Genomic DNA, 19520 nt, shown 5'->3' with positions numbered 1-19520 from the left:
GTTTTGCATGCGATCCATGCATAAACAAAACTAACAACAATTGTGAACATTAAAGTCTTCAAAAACAGTTTTGAGATCTGCTACTAAACAACACTTATACTCGTGCATAGACCTACATATTAATATTATTAATATATATACACATATATGTAAACAAATTGAGAGTGAAAAACGAAAACAAAAACAATTTGTACTTTATAACTTGACGTACATTTTTGTCTGTGTGTGTTCAGCAGTTCAGTATTTCAATTAAGCCAAGTTAATAAAATCCAAAAAGTACTAAAGCCCAGGTTTCCCATTGAAAACCAAAAAAACAAAAAAAAAATGAATAAATATTAATAATTTATAAATCATAAGCGTAGTTACAGGAAAAGAGCATTAGCATAATTACAAAAGCTTCAAGAAATTCTTAACTCTTTAATACTTAAAAGATGAACAACCAGCGGGAACAACAACGATGAGCACGCAACTGTAATACAACCAAAACTTCATATATATATATATATATATATATATATATATATATACTATATATATATACTATATACGAGTAAATTATACATACAAGCCCTTCCCCAAATAATATATATATAATACATGCGTACATTTATTAAAGTAACTGTAATAAATGTTGTTAATACAACCCTCTAATTCCATAATAATATGTTAAAAATTGACAAAAAAAAAAGAGAAGAAAGTAATGCTAATTAGTGAATAGTAATAAACCGAACCCAAGTGTGCTTCATGTAAGAATTTATGTTACGATTTTTACAATGCAATAAATATTCCAATATTTCTCCCCTCATAGGCTAGTATGTACTACATATATATATGTATACATATGCATGTATTCCTAATTAAATGTCTTAATTAAGTATTTACGATCGGTGTCTATGTAAACCCCATTTAACGAGTAGAGACTTCAAAGCCAACACAAACGTATCGTCAAATATCCAAAATAAGTATATAACAAATAAATTAGCTAAAACTTGCATATATATATATATATCTATAAAGGTTTAACTATATATAAGTGCTTCAGTGATAAATGTTACACACACCCAAGCACACACACCCATACACACACACCATATTTGTATTATCATTCATGCTGCTAAGTTTCTGTACTATACAAAAACTACTTGAAACAACCCCCAAGGGACACTCTGGAATAGATATTCCTTGAGGTAGTGCCTTAAAACTTAAAATAATTTTGTTTAAACTTTCAAAGACATAAGACAAAAACAACAATGAAATGATATGTACTAGTTCCATTATCGAGAAACCACAATATATAGTTAACTTTATGCTCCGATCTATACTACATACATAACTATATTTAATATTATATACTCTTAACTTACCGTCGCATTTTATTTACCATATATATATAGTATACTCTATGTAAATCTTGTATTTTTGACATGTTTTGCTCAACAGTTTTCTACCTGCACACACACACACACAAACACACACACATACATACATATATGTATACATAGTTAAGTACGATCTGCTTTGGCACAGCTAAATACATCATGTGATTGATTGCTTTGCTGTACCCCGTCAAATGTCTGAATGCCAAGTGGTAGAGAGAGAGAGAGAGAAAGTTAGAGAGTATTCAATTTGCGAATCCTGAATGTATTCATCTATTTATGTACACACTCACATGTACATCATGTGAGCGAGTATTAGCGTTTATTATCGAATAAAAAATACGATTTGTGCATTATTCGATGGAAAAAATGCACCTTTGATTACGTATTTGAAATTGAATTGAATAAAGCGATTAAACAATTTGATTCATCTTGTAAGTCCCATTTTTATGTATTGCCTCCGCATGTTAAATTTTTTGGTATATTTTAAGAACTATATGCCGATTTACAAGAATTCAACGGTTATCTATATATTCTATTTATATCTATATTTATGTCTTTATTTATTTATATTTAAATATCGATCGAATCGAATCCCGACGATTGAATAATTTTTTTTGATCTTTTCTAGCTGTCAAAGGCTGTTTTTTTTGGCTAACTCCATTTCCCTGACTGCTGTTGGAAGGCTAAATAATTGGGGATAAACAAATATTATATTAATATAAATCTTAGCCAAGACAAAATCGGAACTATCCCGATTATCATCTATGTTTTTTATACCAAACGTTGGTCAAGTTTTTCATCCCACCTCTCTGCAATTAAAAGAAACGTAATTTTGAATACTGCCCTTCTTTGCGATTCTCATAAATTCAAGTAGGGCCCCTCTAATCCTCTGGGCACTGATTACTAGTAATTAAAAGTTTTGGAATACCATAAAAACGAATCGTATATTTTATATTTAGATTCTCGTTTTGTTCAGGACTTAAATCCCAATATAAAATTGACCACATTTCCTCTTCCGACCCTCTGCTCGTCCTATCACAGCCTTAAAGTATAGGTATATAAGTAATCTCTGACACAGCCTCAACTATGGCTGGACATTCCACCGCCCGTCGCAGCTGTTGTGGCTGTTGTTGTTGCTGTTGTTGTGCTGCTTGTGGCATGTCGCGTCTCCATGTGCCGCTGCAGATCCCTGGCCCGGGCGAGCGTCTTGTGGCAAATCTGGCACTGATAGCCCAGCTCCGGCTCGGTCCCAGCAACGTCCACGCCTTCGCCGCTGGGCTGCGTCTGGAGATGGAGTCGCACGTGCTTGTTGAGATTGCTGGGATCACCGAAGGGACGCAGACAGAACTTGCACTTGAGCGGCTTGAAGCCTGTGTGTGTGCGTATGTGTATCTTCAGGCCATATTTGCGGGAGTAGACCTTGCCGCAGTAAATGCACAGATGACCCTGCTTCGAGGCGCCCATATTGCTGACTATGGCCTCGATCTGGGCGGCCGCGTTCATCGGATGCGCGGACAGCGGTGCGCCCATTCCCATGGCGGGCAGGTACGAGGCGAGTGCGCCCGCTGGCGGCGCCTGGCTGGGCAGCGGCAGTGACTGCAGGGCGGCGGCCATGGGTCGAAAGGCGGAGAAGCGGGTGGGCGGCGGCGGCGAACGATTGGGCGAGGCCGACGACGTGGATGAGGTTGCCGGCGTGGGCGACAATGTCATGCTGGTGCTGGGCGCACGTGCCGCCGACTTCAGAGCATAGTGCAAACGCATCCAGAGCAAATCCATAACGCTGCGGCCGCAGCCGAGGGCCAGGTGTATCTTGAGCGGATGCGGCGTCTCGAAGGTCAGATGGCACAGGTGGCAGGTGTAGCGATTGTTGCCTAATCAAGAAGAAATCTTCAATTAGTTTTGGGAAAAAAGGTTTGACTTCTGTCTGAGTCGACTCACCCTGTATGTTGAGCGGCGTGAGAAAGGGTATGCCCATGAGCAGCACCAGCTCCTCGCCGAACCAGGCCACAATCTCATCCTCGCGCGCCACATCCCGCACCAGACGTATCCGCAACTGTCCCGCATGCAGCTCGAACAGCGCATTGAAGCTGTAAATGTCCTCGGAGAGCTTGATCTGGCGCAGCAGCGTCGCGGACAGCGCCAGCTCCCCATTAACCAGGCTGCAGTGGACACGGGCATCGCTGGGCGCCGCCGTGCCCATCGAGCTGAGCAGCGCAGTCGTCGGCACGCCACACGAGCACGTGTCCTTGGGCGTGTACTGGGCCGTATAAACGCCCGGCCGCAAGCTGGTCCGCGCGCGCTTAGCCGGAGCTTGGGCGGAGCTTGTTGTTGCTGCTGCTGTTCCTGTTCCCTGTGTTGTTGTTGCTGTTGTTGTTGTGCCGCCCGGAAGCAGCTGCTCGATGCGAAAGATCATGCTCGTGGCGCGCTTCTGGCCCTGTGCCGCTGTCGTCTCGTCCAGCTCCAGATTGTCGAATTGGGCCGTCGTGTGCATCGCTCGCGTTCGTCTACGATTCTGTGTTCCAATTGGAACTCGCGCGCTGCTTTTATACTGGCGTGCAGCCTCCCTTGCGTCCTGTTTCGGATTTGTTACGGCTTGCAGTGTCAAAACATTGGCACATTGGCGTCAAGTGCAAGAATTCCCAGCCAGCCTCGGTCTCGTGCCGACATTGCTACGCACTTTGCGACCATCTCGCTCGCTCGCACCAGCCCGACCGGCCGGGCATCCCTTTTGCCTGGTGTTGGTCCTGGTCCCGGTCCCTGTCCCGGTCCCGGTCCTGGTTGCTGCGCGGCAAGTGCAACATCATGTACTCTGGCGCTAAAGCACTAAGCACCAGGGCTAAGCGGGCCCCTGTAGCAAGTGTGCGTATTCCTTTGCCTAATCCTCTCACACCCGATGCCCGGCTCTGCCCGGGCACCCTCGCGTCCTTTTTTTGGCTTTTGGGCGAATGTTTTTAATTGAAATTAAACGATCGTTTGTTGTCCTTGTTCCTATTGTTGTTGTTGTTGTTGTTATTGTAATGCCACCATATACAAATCGCATTCGCAACCTCTCCTCCCTGTCCTGACCCCGCTGCTGTCGTCCCTTCCACCCTCGTTGATAATGCCTTAATATATTGGTGTGTATCGTTTTACTATTTGTGGTTTAGGGTGGGTCGTGATTTTCGCCTGCCCGAGCGGTCTGCGGGCTAAAGCAGGCCCCACGGCGCACGAAATTACTGAAAAGGGAAAGTCGCTTTTATTCAGATAAAATATTATTTTTCGTGTAGCTCTTGACTGTTGTTTTGATTGAGCGATTCAGTAATATGAATAATAATAATATATAAAATATATATAAAATAGTGTAATAAATTATAATATTAGTAATAATTAATAATTTTGCAAGCCTCCAAGTTCGAAACCCCGGCTAGTCTATGGGAAGTGGTAGGGCTAAGAAGTTCTAAAGTCTGTGCTAAAAATAGATTCAAATAGATTCTTTCTTCTTTCTTTAAAGTAGCACAAAGTTAAGGGTTCAAGTCTCCGAGGAGAAGGTTAAAATGTTGATCTAAGTCTGTGAGCAACAAGGCAGTTTGCCTTGCGAGCCTGAGAAGTCACTGGTTCTAATTCATAATTGACTTTTATTCACTGAAAATAAGTTTGGGATTTTTTTGACCCGTCTGATATCAGGCAACTTCTGTCAGCATTCTGTATTCTCTTTTTATGCATTTTGCTCAGTCCAAGGGCAAGCGCCCCGCTATTGCTTGGGCCCAACCCGCACACGTTGCGAGTACGCTCCTGTGCTGGGTAAAATATGCTACAACACTTAATGTTTTCATCATTGCAAAGCCAGCAACCCCGCCGCTAATATGAGGCTATGCGATCAACAGGACAACAGGCGAAAAACATGTGTTGCCAGTCACACAGTCACAGACGCGGAGGGTTGCCTGTGCCAGGGGGGAGGGTTGAGCAGCCCTTAAGTAAGGCAGCGGCAGAGGCAGGGAAACAGACACCTGGCTCAAGCCAATTTCAGTTTGGTGTTTGCTTGTTTAAAATAAGTGGGCCAAGACCTGTTGTTGAAAGCCGCGTTTATTGCCATTTGTTTTTCGTTGCCATTTTTTTAATTACTTTCTGCGATAGACATAGCCGCCGCCGCCGCCGCCGCCTCCGCCTCCTCCTTGGTCATCGCAATCATGACAGCCGCCGCTGGCGGCCAGCTTATCGAGTGCCTCCTGTATCTCGACGGGTATGGGCGGCGGCGTGGGCAGATGATCGCCCTGCGGCTGGAAACCGTTCTCATCCGCAATGTAGGTCAACGAGATGCTCTGACCCTCCGGGTTGCTGTAGGAGAAAGAGCCCTCGGCCACCTGAGCCTCGGCGCCCTCAACGCCGGCATTTTTCAAGTAGCCCATCTCCTCGGCCTGGATGCCATTGCCCGTTTCATATTCATACTGGCAAGGATTGAATAGATGAGAAGTGCAGAATGTAGAATCCACTTTACTTACCTTGTAGGAGCCATCCGTGTTGACTTTGGATTCAAGCTTGATAATGGGAATGCTTTCACCACCAGAGCCAACTGATGCACCACCCCCACCACTCGAGGGCGGTAAATAGTTCTGATTGGGATTAGTCGGTGGCGGTCCATAGCTGTCGCGAGGCGGCGCAGCAGGCGGAGCTGGCGGCTTCCTGGGCGGCGCTCCATAAGTTGGCTTCGGCGCAGGCGCAGCTGGCGGTGGCTTTGGGGCTCCATAGCTGCTGCTGGGTGGCTTCGGTGCTCCGTAGCTGGTGCTGGGTTGCCTGGGTGCTCCATAGCTGCCGCTAGGTGCAGGTGCAGGCGGTCGTGGAGGCTTGGCAGCTGGTGGACGCGCACTCGGATAACCTACCGGCTCCGATGCCACCAGGCTGCCCAAGCCGATGAGCATAGGTATCAATAATGTTCTCCGTACCATTTCGCTTTCTAACTGTTGCGGCTGACCGGTCGTCGCTGGCCTTTTATATGGCCAACAATTGCATTTGACCACAACCTGTTGCACCCGGGGGTCAGTCACGTGCGTGGACACAAATTGCATTTGAAAATGAAAACCGAAAACTGGGCCAATGCGAACACACTGCTCGAAATTGCTGAGAGTAATTGTGGCGTGAAATATCTAATAGAAAATATATTTGAAAGAAAATTATAAAATTGTGATTGTGACCGAATATTGTTAATATCGCCCTACTATGCGATTCTCATGAATTCAAGTACGGCTGATAAGTTTTAAACCTTTGGGAATAAAGGCTGGGGGTGGCATATTTCGACATAGGATATTTGAGGGTACCATTTTCGAACAAAAATAATGTTGCCAGATTTAGATGGCAAATTGGTCAAGAGGCCAAAACATGAAACAAGAGCCAAACCTCGTGAAAATCGGATGAGATTTGATCAAGTTAGGAGGTTGGGAAATTTTGATCTTTGTCTATATAGGATATGTGTATATATGTATGTATGTATGCATCAGTGTATGTACGTATATGTGCATACATATGCAAACCAAATTAAATTTTCGTTCCGCAGCCAATAAAAATATGTTTCTTTTAAATGCCTTACTATGCGATTCTCATGATTTCATATAAGGCTGGCAGGTTTTCATGCACTTATTGCAAGTTGCAGCGTTTATTTTTACACAAATTCTAATTTAAATTTGCTGTCTTGCTTATTTCTGCTCTTACTCAACATAATTAACTGTTTCTTCTTTTTTCTTCCAGGAAAATTCTATGGTGACTGTGGCTGTGTATTTTTGGGTAAGTGCACAAACACATTTATAAATATTATATAATCTTCTACTCAATTGTAAGGGAAATTCATTTCTATGATAATTTAAGACAAAAAAAAAAACTAATAATATACTCAAAAGAGTATCTGACAATCTAAAAGTCCTTTAGAAACTTTTCCTCTGCTTTGAAGCTAGCTTCTTATCTAAGATATAGTTTGTGCTACACAAAATTTACAACCCAATTGCTAATTCCAACAAATGATAAAATTCTAATAAATCGAGGGTACAATCCGGGCTAGAACTGCAAAATCTTACAGTTCCGCAACTAATCGCTAAAAACAACAAAACCGGCCAGGCCGCAAACAAAACTTTTAATTCAAAGGCAATATTCCGCAAGAGGCAGGGGGAGTGAGAGGGTGACGGGATGGTGCAGTAAAGGATCAGGCACGGCACAGGCAACACCTGCAGCAGCAACCCCGTGTGTGTGTGTGTGCACGCACTCATCTAATGCACTTTGCCTGTCCTTGCCCAAAAAAAAAAAAAAAAAGTAAAGGGGCTGCTAAGCCCTTGGCGAACAGTGCGGAGTTGTCGGCTTTAGTCAATCGTCTATTAACTTTTTGCCGCCCGGACCACCTTCATCATTTGCCAGCTCAACTTGTGCCGGCTCCGGCTCTGTGATGCCGCTAATATTGCCAGGGTGGTCGTTGTCCTGGTTGTCCTGCCACTGGCATTGAGCCGAGCCTAGCTAATGGCAATGTTGTTGCCAGCTTGTTCTGCTTGTAATGTGCTGGCGCGCAGCTGACGGATTCCCAGGCTCTGTGGATTTTTGAACCTGTTCGCCAGCGTCAGCTGTTGCCAGTTGCTGCCAAGCAACCACCGAGCAACCAATCCAGGCAATTCAGGCAATCCAAGCCAATCCACCAACTAACCACCACGCACCCGTTTGGCTGGCTAGCACCAAACGCTGCACCGGCTGCCTAAACCAACAATTGTCGCTGCCCGCCTTACCGCCCCTCGATTTTGCAGATATCCATCTTCGCATCCGGTGGTCATTTCGCCACGCACCCATTGCGCATATTTCGCGCCCGCATTTGCCAAACCCACAATACGAAAATCTCAAATTCATAAAGCGCATTTTGACAGAGCGCAACGATCTAATTGCGATTCCTGTCGCTTGTCGACCGCCGAATCAGCCGAAGTCCTCTGGCTTGGGGTTCTTCAGCCTCAGCCCGGTCCGATTAAGTTCTTCAACACGCCTAAATAAACATTTAGATGCAGACTCTTTGATAAATTATCCGCAGCCCACATTGACAGCCCGAATGTGTGTATCTGAATCACGGGAGACGTAGCAACTGTTGACTATGCTAGTTTCACTAAGCGGGGTTAATTAAAATTTAACCAAAAGAAAAAAGCAAGGATATCATTGGTAGGCCGAAAAATTAGTACCCTTATAACGTATGTGGAAATAGTGAATCTCTTGAATGATAGTAAAGATCTAAAATATAAAGTTGTAAATGTTTTTCCCTACAAGAACTTACTTCTCGACCGATTGTTCCTAGTGCAGCTATATGATATAGTTGTCTGATCTGACTTATTCACATCCTGTAAGAGAAAGACAAGACGCTAGCTTTAAAATTGAGAGACTAGTTCGCATAAAAACATACAGATATATATATATATATATATATATATATATATATATATATATATATATATATCTAGTCGGCTGCTGATGCTGATCTAGAATATATATGCTGTATGAGATCGGAGATATGTCCTGCTATGCGTCACACATTTCATGATAAAATTCTAATACCCTATAATACACAAGGGGATAAAAAAGTATTTTTGAATATTGCCCTTCTTTGCGATTCTCATGCATTCAACTAGGTTATTAAAAGTGTGGAATACCATAAACAACTGATCTTATATTTTATATTTAGATTCTTAGTTTGTACATGATTTGAATCCCACGTCACACCTTACGATATATGAATGAAATCAATTTTTAGATATAAGTTAGGAGTTACAAGAAATAAAGGAAATACACTTTTATATACCATATATAAACCTAGAAAAGTTAATTAGTTTCAATTAATTTATTAATTAATTAATTAAGTTTGCAATTCCCTATATATGGTGTGGGGCAAACGGAAAAAAATGAATGTTTGTGTAAAGAAGGAAGCTGTGCATAGGGTATCTTCTAGTCAGGCACTTCAAACTAGACAACTCTTAACTTTATTGAGAGGGCGTTCTATACTAATTTTGATAGACACAATCCTTAGAATTTATGCTTTTGATTTTTCTCATTTTATGTATTGAATTCTTAAGTCGACCCTCGTTTTGTTGAACCTGAATAAAAAATATAAATAATTATTAAAAAATACTATTTCGGCTTTAAACATTTTATTGTACATGCAAAAAAAGATGCGTATATTTTCACAAGAAAGAAAAGAAACATGATAAAAAATGTTGAAACAAAAACATTTTAAATGCAGAATCTGGTTTCTGTTTAATATCAGTTTCAAGGCTTCGAAAGTTTATTGGGCTTAGATAATATTGCACCATCTATTAAATTTAGAATTTGAGTAAAAGAACAAAAAGAATGTTTTAATACTTGAGCAAAATTTATTGATATTATAGAGACGATTTAATTTAAAGTTTAAATACAACAAGAACACGCTTCAAATGTTGTAGTTAGCTTTCTTCATATGTTGTTGTTGTTTTATTTTTATTTTTTGTCTGTTTCTGGCTCCGGCTTAGAACAAAAGTTGGGCCATAAACTATGACGCAATCTTCGGTTTGACTAAGGCTGGCCGCTCAGATATTTGTTTTGGTTATCTTTTAGACTTATTTCGGCTGATTTGCTCATCTGAGCCGCTGGCAAAGCCCATCTGGCTTTAGTTGTCATCAAGAAACGCAGACGAGCAGAGGCTAAGCATTAGAAACCGCGCTTAAAAAGTTATTAAAGTACTTAAATATAATTATTATTAAATTATTAAACACAAGTGCAATGAAATTGGTAAGTAAATAAAATTAGTAAATTGTGCTTTTTTGTTTTTAGTTATTAATTATTATTGATTTGTTCGTGTACAGTTGCCGCTCGGTTTGTTGCTGCTGTCGCTGGCTTTGGCTGCGGCTGTGCCAGTGGAGGACGAGGAGCGTGAGGAGGAGCTGCATTTTGGGTAAGCTGCACAGATAATATCCCCATTATGGCAGCACATTCCTAATATATAGACCTACTGCTGCCTAGCTTTCAGACTGAGAACGGCTATCAGCGCTCGGAGGATATTACCTACAAGGTGAAAGTGAATCCCGATCTGGAGACAACCGAGCAGCCAAATGGCGAGCAGACCCAAAAGCCTGTCGAATATCGTGGCGGATATAGCTTTATATCAGCCGACGGCTATGAGTACAAGGTGCTCTATAAGGCGAACAAGAACGGCTTTCAGCCCTATGTGACGGCGCACAAGGTGAAAACGGCGCAGGATAAAGCTTAGTTAATACTTACAACTTTATTGTGATCAATTTAAAATAAAAGCATGCTAATTAGTCGTAAATCTATATGCGATCGGTGATCAACGAATAGTTTAAATTGTAAGCTATGAAGCTGAGGAGGCTTTTCTTTGGATCGAAAAATATGAGTTCAAATCAAGTGTTCGCTTGTCAAAATCGTTATTGAGTATCAAAAATTACGTCGGTATAATTATATTTTTGACGTCATGAGCCTGTTTGCCTAAGGTGTCTCAGAGTTGAACTGGTAAACGAAAAATCGGCGGTTCAAATCTATCAGCAATTTATAATTGTATTACTATGGAAAATGAATGGCTTTTAACAATAATAATACTCATTCAATTAAGTTCTTTCACACTACATATTGATGGGACAGCTAGAACAAGAATTGCGTTAATATACCCCCTTTTATTAGATTGTTTTTTTTACACGGTATTAAAAGCTTTCAGTTAACAAAGCGCGACTTAAAAGCTCGCAACTTGTGGTTGTGGAAAAAGCTAAGCGTAAAGCTTTCAGCATCGCTGAGAGAGCATTTGCTTAATGAATCTGCGATTGGTAAGCCGTTGTCATTGTAGCGGGCATATTGGCTAGGTGAACCTGTTTGTAACGATTGTTTTGGAAAAATATATATGTACCTACAACTCTTCTATATAAATATGTCACATAAAATTCCAATAAATACAAAAGCGTATTTTAAGCGCATTAAAGCTTTTACAAAGCTTTCCAAGCACATGAATTTTTGGCATTTATGATCAGCGCAAACTCTGCGCTTTGTTAGGGCATTTGGTGCTTCGGTTAAGCTTAGTTTTTTTGTGTTTTGTTTATGAATGGTTTGTGCTTTGTTTTTGTACACTATTTAAACCCCCCGCATTGCTTATGTGAGGGCATTGAGAGCGTCGGAAAAGCTTTTCTTTGATGTGTTATGTTTTTTAAATGGTTTTTTAACTCAACATGCAGAGTTTGTAGGTGATGTATGTTGGCTTTTTGTGAATTTGTTGCTGTTCGTCGTTTTGTTTGGTTTTTTCTTTGGCTGCTTTCCTTATGCAAATACAAAAGTAAACTGGACGGCAATGGATGAAGCAATCGTGTTACCAGCACCTCCGGGGCTTACTCAGCGCTTTTTTTTTTACTTTTGGCTTGGCCTCGCGTGGCGCATAATGTATGCCCCATGATGATGAGCACCGTTTGGCTTCAATTCACAGCCAGCTGTGAGGGCCGACGGTTGCACCTGTCTGTGGAACACGATGTCAGTTATAAACAGGTGTCTGCTGCTGCTGCTGCTCGCCAGTGTTCTCTGTGGCACAGAGAATGGCGCCAACGCTTCATATGCACCTGGCACCGTGCTGGACATTCAGCTGGGCGATGTGATTATCGAGCAGTTCAGCTATATACCCACGCGTCAGGGCTACGAGTTCGGGTAAGCTGGAGATCGAGAGGAAAGTGAAAAGTGATCGCTGAATTCTGAACCCTTTCAGTTATACGCTGCCCAATGGCACACATCGCGATGAAGTGGGCGAGCTGATCAACGATCGCTCCACGCCCGAGGATATACAGAATGCCAACAATTTTCAGAGGAACGCTCGACCCTCGCGTCGTCCGGGTCTCAAGAATCGCAAATTGTCACCGAAATCTCTCTCATCGTTGGCTGGCTGAGCTTCTCACTTATTGTTTTAGACTTAGCTCAAGGCTAGACTTTGAGGTTTTCCCAGTTTTAGGCAAGTTTGTGTTAATGTTTGTTCTACGTATTAGTTAAGGTGCTTTTTCTATGGTTTCCGATTAGAGTTAAATTAAAACTACAAAATGCAATTCAATAAAATATTGAAAGACGATAAACAAAAGTGTGCTAGTGTCAATATCAAAAGTAAATCAAGTGCGGATTATAGTTGGATGTTATTTTACTCGAGAAGATCTGTTTACTGAGATAAAAAGTAGACTTCGGTTGTCATTTGGTTAATAATAATTAATCAACAACAAAACACAAAACAAAACAGTTTGAACAACTGATCATAATCCAACTGGAAGCTAACTGGTTAAAAAAATGCTTGAATGAAGTGACTTCGAAAATATTTTAAATATGCAATTTATATATAATGTCAGTCATTTTATATAGAATCTAAACGGCTTACATTATCGTGTGTGGCTAAGAGACCGGAAACAATTAAGAGTTGAGTCTTTGACTTGTCAAACCAAAACCGAAATTAATAATTTTTAGTTTGAGTTTAAATGAACTGCGCTCATAAGAAGCGTCCAGCACACATATCTGGAGAAAAGGCTCATACGATAAGATTCTTAAACAAGTTAGAGGTTCTAGTCGGGAGCTCTCGACTTGGGGATACCCTGAACCATCTTCTTCCAACATCAAATGCAAATATTTATACTATTCAAGAAGCTACATGTTAAGTTTGGTGACTCTAGCTCTTATTATTTACCAAAATTGCCCAAAAAACAGGATTTCGATATAGATTTTTATCGATTGCTTGGAAACGGAGTAAGTTATCGATTATCGGAAACAAACTCGATCTGCGCGGGAACTAGGAGCACCTACATCTAAAATGTCAAGTCTCTTGCTCTTATAGGTTCTGAGATCCTTGCGTTTATACATACGGATTGACGGACAGACGGACGGACAGACAGACGGACATGGCTAGATCGACTCGGCTATTGATGCTGATCAAGAATATATATACTTTATGGGGTCGGAGATGCTTCCTTCTGCCTGTTACATACATTTGGATTTTGCACAAATACAATATACCCTTATACCCATTTTAAATGGGTTCAGGATATAAAAATAGAAATCGATAAATTAGGAGATTAAGAGATTAGAAAATATTTGATTAACATCACGTTAATATTCCTGGTAACGTGATATTGATTGTTAACGTATATTGTTTAACGTGATATAAGATGTACATTGTTTGTTTGACCCGGGCGACGCCGGGCAATTTTTCCAGTATTGCGAATAAACTTAAAAAAGTTATATTTGTATTTACAAACATATTGCTTTTACGTAAAAACGGCTTGGCGTCAAGCTATCCCATACTTTGGCGCTGAGCGTGATATTCGCATACTTTTTGCTGCATACTCTTGTGCTTGGCATTTAAGAAGCTGCAAGTAATTAAATTTTTACAAATCGTAAGCTTCGAATTTGTATCGAATTCTTCAAGATTTTTGAAGGAAGGACACAAGTACCTGCTCTATAGATTTCTACATTAGAAATGTAGGGACAACTGCAGATTAGACATTTGGAAAATTTTAGTCACGGGTTACGAGATTCTATCAGCATTATTTGGATGACAGTAGGCAAGCCTGCTCCTTGATACTGACTGCTTAAAGAATGTTCGTTTTTATTTATACAATGTTTTATATTAACATAACACAAACTTCTTTTGGACCTGATGTCCTTATCAGAAAAGTCTTTGGAATGGCCAAGTTGCCAAACGATAGTTCTGCTTGCTGGGATTATATCTATAATATGACTATGAATAAAGTGTAGTTTTTACACTCTGTCATAAAAGGTAACAGGCAAGTCCAGGATCGCCGGGAACAGTACTATAGGGTCATATAGGTCATATAGTGATGAGTCTCGGAATATCAGAACAACTTGAATGTTAAATATGATTTAATAAATTGGTACGATTTAATGGGTTTATTATCTTGTAATCCCCGATTTATTTTCAAAATGACGACACAATACATTTTTTTTATCGATATTTTTTTAAATCGATATTTATTGAAATTTATTTTATTGATAATTATTGAAATCTCCTTTTATCAAAATTGACTGATAAATCTTTCATTCGATAGGAAATCTCTTTAATCGATATTTATTGAAATCCCTCCTTTTCGATATTTTTTGAAAACTCTTTTTATCGATATTCATTAAATATGTCTCTAAGTTTTCATCAAATCTGATTTTATTGATATTTCCTGAAATTTCTTTTCATTAATATATATCTAGTCTGACGAGCTAACGATTATTTTATGCCTGATAGACAAAGATAACTAGATGAACTCTAAATTGGAATATATATATATATATATATATAGCCACTTCTACGTCCTACCCAAATTTGACTCTGACTAAAAGTATGCACTTAACGTAGACATTGAATTTGTTTCCAAAATCGGAAACGAATTACCAATTCGCATGCTCCTGCGACGACTGCTTCACAACCTGGTCTCAAGTTAATTGAATTATTTTGTGTTGTATTTGCACATGTTGCGATACTGCGGTTAAGCAAATTAAAAAAAAAACCCATAAGGCTCTGTCGATGGCAGCGTGACATTTACATATTGAAATTGCAATACGCACACTAACTATGTAAATAAACCCATTGACTCGGGCTAGAACGAGGGCAGCGAAGAGTCTGGGGGAGTGTGGGGCGAAAAAAAAAAAAAAAACAAAACTTGGCTTTAAGACATTGCCATTAACGCGCAAGTGCTAATTTAAGTGGCCCCTCAAAGACGAGCTGATGCCAAAGCCATACTAAAATAAGAAGTTAAGCCGAAAGAAAACCAGAAAGAATTACTGACTTCGAGAGGCCGAATACAAAGTACTCTACTTAAGCTAGGAACTGGGGTTTTGTGGAGGGAATTGTGAAAGTTGTAAGTGCAGAGTTTGTTGAAGATGTCTTGGAAATACCAAAATTACCAAGTATATAGATTAGTCCGATATAGGGATCTATGTATAGTTTAATGAGGATAGCTATAGGACTGACAGACTAGTTGGCTCAGAAACAAACAGACAGAGGAATCTGGGTATATCGACCCAACTGTTGACCATGATCTAGAATATATCAAGTTTTACGTTAAAGACATCGTCTTCTATGCGTTACACATGTTATAAGCAAATCTTAATACCCTCGACAAGCGTATAAAAAGATGTCGCCGAACACTCGAAGAACCGGTAGCCCCAACTCTTCGTCTGTCTGGCAGTCTGTCCGTCTGGCCGTCTGGCCGTCTGTCAGAGTCTGTCCAAGATCTGGCTGTGCGTGCGTGCGGGTTGCCAACCAGATAATCAGACGGTGGCGCTGACCTTGAAGATGCGAGCATCTTAATCTTTAGTCTGAAGACGCAACTCTGTCTGGAAAGGGACAGTGAAGTTCAGATCGAAAGCGGAGACAGGCATAAATATATGTATGTAGAACGCGACGATTATGTAACTTAGTCGCAGCAGGAGCTTTAAGAATTCGGAAATTTATAAACACATAAAGAGAATGTCGAATGAGCTTAATAGCGCTGGATCTGAATCCAGACAAGCGACGCCTTCAATTTGCATAAGCATAAAATGTTCGTATTTGGAATATGCTGACGTCTTTGCGCACAATATATATAGATATATATGTATATACTTATGTATATGTATAATTTAATTTGAAGCAGCGATATATGCATTTTAAATTTAAGTTGTGAATTTTCGGTCATCTTTAACAACTAGTTTTGCGCTGTTGTTGTCCACATAAAGCGACCATCTGTGTTTTTGCTATAAATGCGCACACGTTCAGCCCTAAAAAGCATAGTTACCTTTGATATCTCAAACGCACTACACAATATCTAAACATGAAGTTCCTCATCGTCTTCGTCGCCCTCTTCGCCCTGGCCCTGGCAGCGCCACCACAGAATGAAGTTGGAGTAGTCCGTCAAGAATCAGATGTCAGCCCAACTGGCTTCAAATATAAGTAAGTCTCCACAGGCTCCACAGTCATCTCGTCATCTCGCTGATCCTTTTATTTCTCTACTGCAGCCTGGAGCTGACTGATGGTATCAAAACTGAGGCCGAGGGTCAGCTCAAGACTTTCGATAAAGAGGAGGCGGCTGTTGTCGTCAGGGGCTCATTCTCCTACGTTGCCGATGATGGTCAGACCTACACCATCAACTACATCGCCGATGAGAACGGTTACCAGCCCCAGGGCGCTCATCTGCCCGTCGCCCCCGTTGCCTAAGAAGCGATATTAAATTTTAAATAAATTGTTTTCCAAAAAAAAAAATATATTAGAATTTCTATATGTTAGCCATATTTGATTGTTATCAATTCAGCTACATCACAAGCAATCACAAGGACATTTTTCGAGGAGTCTGTCTTAAGGCTAACTCAATAGACTAATTATCTGATTATTATCAACTTAGTTAAAACACAGGAGGCATTAAGCCAAAAACAAATACTTCACCTAAGTACTTGGCCTAAATCAGAAAACTCTGTAGCTATACGAACTAGCCAAAGTTAGTTGCACTTGTTTATCTTACTTCTTTTTGTGTATATTAGTAGAAAAGTAGATGATGAATTGTCGAGATAGAGAGAGAGAGAGAGAGAGAGAGAGAGAAACTTCGGTGCTTAAGCTCCGATTCTATCATTGGCTTTTCTTATATATGGGCATACAAAAGTGTGCTTCAACGAGGCTTAACTCTTACATTTTTCAATATTCTCTTTTTGGGAAAAGTGAAATTATTAAAATCTGTATATACCATACGATATTGGGTATATATAGTTCTTATGACACTATGCCACCGTGCTTAACGAGCAAGGTTGTATTTTTGACAAAATTTTAAAGTTTTAAAATTTATGTTTTTGCATTTTGTTTTAAGTTGGCGGACTGTATTCGTTATAACTTTCATGTCATGCCATGTACGTCCGTCTGTCTGTCTGTCCGTCCGTATGTATGAACGGAAGGATCTCAGAACCTACAAGAGTTAGAGACTTGAAATTAGATGTAGATGATCCTAGCTCTCGCGCAGATCGAGTTTGTTTCTGATAATCGATAACTTACTCCGTTTCCAAGCAACCGATAAAAATCGATATCGATATCCTGTTTTTTGGCAATTTTGGCAAATAATAAGAGCTTGAGTCACCAAACTTGACATGTAGCTTCTTGAATAATATTAATATTTTGCATTTGGTGTTGGAAGAAAAGGGTTCAGGGTATCCCCTAGTTGAGAGCTCCCGACTAGAACCTCTCACTTGTTTTATATTATGAATGTGAGAGGAGATGTCGATAAAATGATATATGCTTTACGAAAATATAAATTTCAATTTTAAAGCGTCTGCCAACGCACAGACGGAACAAGTATATATGGGGTTGCTTCCTTCTGCCCGTTACATACGTTTCCACAAAAGCATTATACCCGTTACCAATTTAGTTTTGGGTTCAGTGTATAAAAATTGCAAAATTGCGAAGTTCTTGAACATTTTTTCTGGATATCGTTAAGAAGCAGAAGGTCGTTTAGTATACTTCGAAACTAGTCTTTTTATAACTTGCGGCTTGTGTATATGTATTAAGTGTTAACTTAAGCACAAGTTGGTAATTAAAAATGCAGGAAGTAAACTATTTAAAAATGAACTGTCTTTTTAGTTAGTATGCCAACTAGTACAAACTAGCTTAATACAATCTTAATTTTAGTGCAATCACAGTCTGTGTAAATGGATGATTATCTTGTGGTCAATGTCAGCTGGAGAATGTCCTGTGCATAGACTTAAATGGTTGCCCAAAATGTTGGATATTGTGAAAAGGTCGCCTTAGTTGGCCAAAAACTCGATTGACTGGCTTGCCAATTTGTAGCTGCTTCTTCTGCTGCTGATGCTGCAGCTTCTTTGGCCAGCTGTAGCGGTCAACAAAGGTGGAATAAATTGGAAAAGACAAAAACCAAATGAAGATACATAAGATGCTGAATACGTGAATAGGTGTATATGGTGAGATCCGCTGCAGTTGCCAGAGACATCAATCGAAGCTGGCTGCAAAGGCCGTTGCATATGTCAAGAGTCAAGCACTTTGCCGGTTTTTCCGATTACCAGTGGACCATACAATCATGCACAGCAGAGCATATATGTAGAATTATTTCGGACTTGATATGAACTTGCGGCCCTCTGTTAACTGTTGGCCAGCTGTCAGTTAAACAGTTAAGATGCTAAATGCTGATGGGTCAGCAGCTTGACTAAAATTATTAAACACTAAAACACATTGAATATCTAGGTACTTGGGCAATAAACCATCAGCTAGTATGGTGTTTACATATTGTACAAAAGGCAAACTATTTACGCATTCATTAAACTGACATTCGGCTGCTTAAAGACTACTTCAAAACGAATGCCAGATACACTTTCAGCTTGTGAATTGATTGCGGCATTTTTACACATTTTCACACACTTTTTTTTATTTATAATTGTACGAGATTATTTGTATTCTATTTAAATTGTTTAAGCACAAATGACAATTCTCGAGGGGAGTCTAAATGTATTGAAGAAGGGGAATTCAATTGTGAGCAATTGAATCGAATCCTTTTTTATCAATCATTACAAAAGTGGTTGATTAGAGAATTGGAATATGTATAGGTATATATATTTATAAGTCTCAGGAAGGTGCACCTGGCTTTGCTAATAAAATTTGGGGTTCGAATCGTGGACTGTTTTTAACCTTGACGCATTTCCCTTTCTAGCTAAATCCCTTTATCGAACGAAAAGTCTTCTTATCATACAATTTGTATATATTTAACCAGTGCATTTGAAGGCACTTTGGCCAAGTGCATCGAATAGTTATTAAGCCAGAATGTGCATTTGGTAATGTCGCCGTCAAAGATTCGCTTTAAATGTTACTTGTCGCAGCGACTTTGAGGCTGGCGGCTATTGGTGAACTGTTGGTAAATTAAATACATTACCGGACGACCGCGAGAGCCGTGTGTCTATGTGTCTATGTGCTTCTGCCACACAATTGTGCAAAATTTATGACGTTGGCAAAATCTGCGAATGCGGGGTATAAAAATGCAGCGAAGATGCGGCATTGGCAACATTGGACGCTCGATTGTCTAAACGGACAGAACGTGAACACACGAAACGCTCAAACAAGATGATGAAAATGGTAAATGGATAACCGATGACCGATAAACGATAAGCGAACATCGATAAACGTTG

At 40.3% G+C, this 19520-nt stretch overlaps 5 protein-coding genes across 5 annotated transcripts; 3 read left to right on the top strand and 2 right to left on the bottom strand.

Annotated features, from left to right (window-relative positions):
- Positions 1-2459: 2459 nt before the first annotated feature.
- LOC115762877 (sal-like protein 4) lies at positions 2460-3870 on the bottom strand. The gene is made up of 2 exons (XM_030705251.1): positions 3318-3870; positions 2460-3250 (listed from the first exon to the last, which is right to left on the bottom strand). The coding sequence occupies exons 1-2, from the start codon at positions 3868-3870 to the stop codon at positions 2460-2462; spliced, it is 1344 nt and encodes a 447-aa protein (XP_030561111.1).
- A 1579-nt stretch (positions 3871-5449) lies between these two features.
- Positions 5450-6538, bottom strand: LOC115762658 (proline-rich extensin-like protein EPR1). The gene is made up of 2 exons (XM_030704965.1): positions 5858-6538; positions 5450-5803 (listed from the first exon to the last, which is right to left on the bottom strand). Exons 1-2 carry the CDS (start codon positions 6419-6421, stop codon positions 5477-5479), a joined length of 891 nt encoding a protein of 296 aa, XP_030560825.1. The 5' UTR covers positions 6422-6538; the 3' UTR covers positions 5450-5476.
- Positions 6539-10118: 3580 nt separating this feature from the next.
- Positions 10119-10605, top strand: LOC115762876. The gene is made up of 3 exons (XM_030705250.1): positions 10119-10127; positions 10202-10290; positions 10359-10605. The coding sequence occupies exons 1-3, from the start codon at positions 10119-10121 to the stop codon at positions 10603-10605; spliced, it is 345 nt and encodes a 114-aa protein (XP_030561110.1).
- A 1247-nt stretch (positions 10606-11852) lies between these two features.
- Positions 11853-12405, top strand: LOC115762771. The gene is made up of 2 exons (XM_030705121.1): positions 11853-12035; positions 12094-12405. Exons 1-2 carry the CDS (start codon positions 11863-11865, stop codon positions 12269-12271), a joined length of 351 nt encoding a protein of 116 aa, XP_030560981.1. The 5' UTR covers positions 11853-11862; the 3' UTR covers positions 12272-12405.
- A 3760-nt stretch (positions 12406-16165) lies between these two features.
- LOC115762728 (larval cuticle protein 65Ag1-like) lies at positions 16166-16563 on the top strand. Its single transcript, XM_030705062.1, has 2 exons — positions 16166-16299; positions 16365-16563. Exons 1-2 carry the CDS (start codon positions 16181-16183, stop codon positions 16561-16563), a joined length of 318 nt encoding a protein of 105 aa, XP_030560922.1. The 5' UTR covers positions 16166-16180.
- The last annotated feature ends 2957 nt before the right edge of the window (positions 16564-19520 follow it).

The sequence above is a fragment of the Drosophila novamexicana genome, unplaced genomic scaffold (genome assembly GCF_003285875.2).
Source record: "Drosophila novamexicana strain 15010-1031.04,08,12 unplaced genomic scaffold, DnovRS2.1 tig00000644-arrow-pilon, whole genome shotgun sequence".
In the NCBI taxonomy this organism is placed as follows: domain Eukaryota; kingdom Metazoa; phylum Arthropoda; class Insecta; order Diptera; family Drosophilidae; genus Drosophila; species Drosophila novamexicana.
Note: the sequence above shows the minus strand (reverse complement) of the source record. Positions and strands in the feature narration are given on the sequence as shown.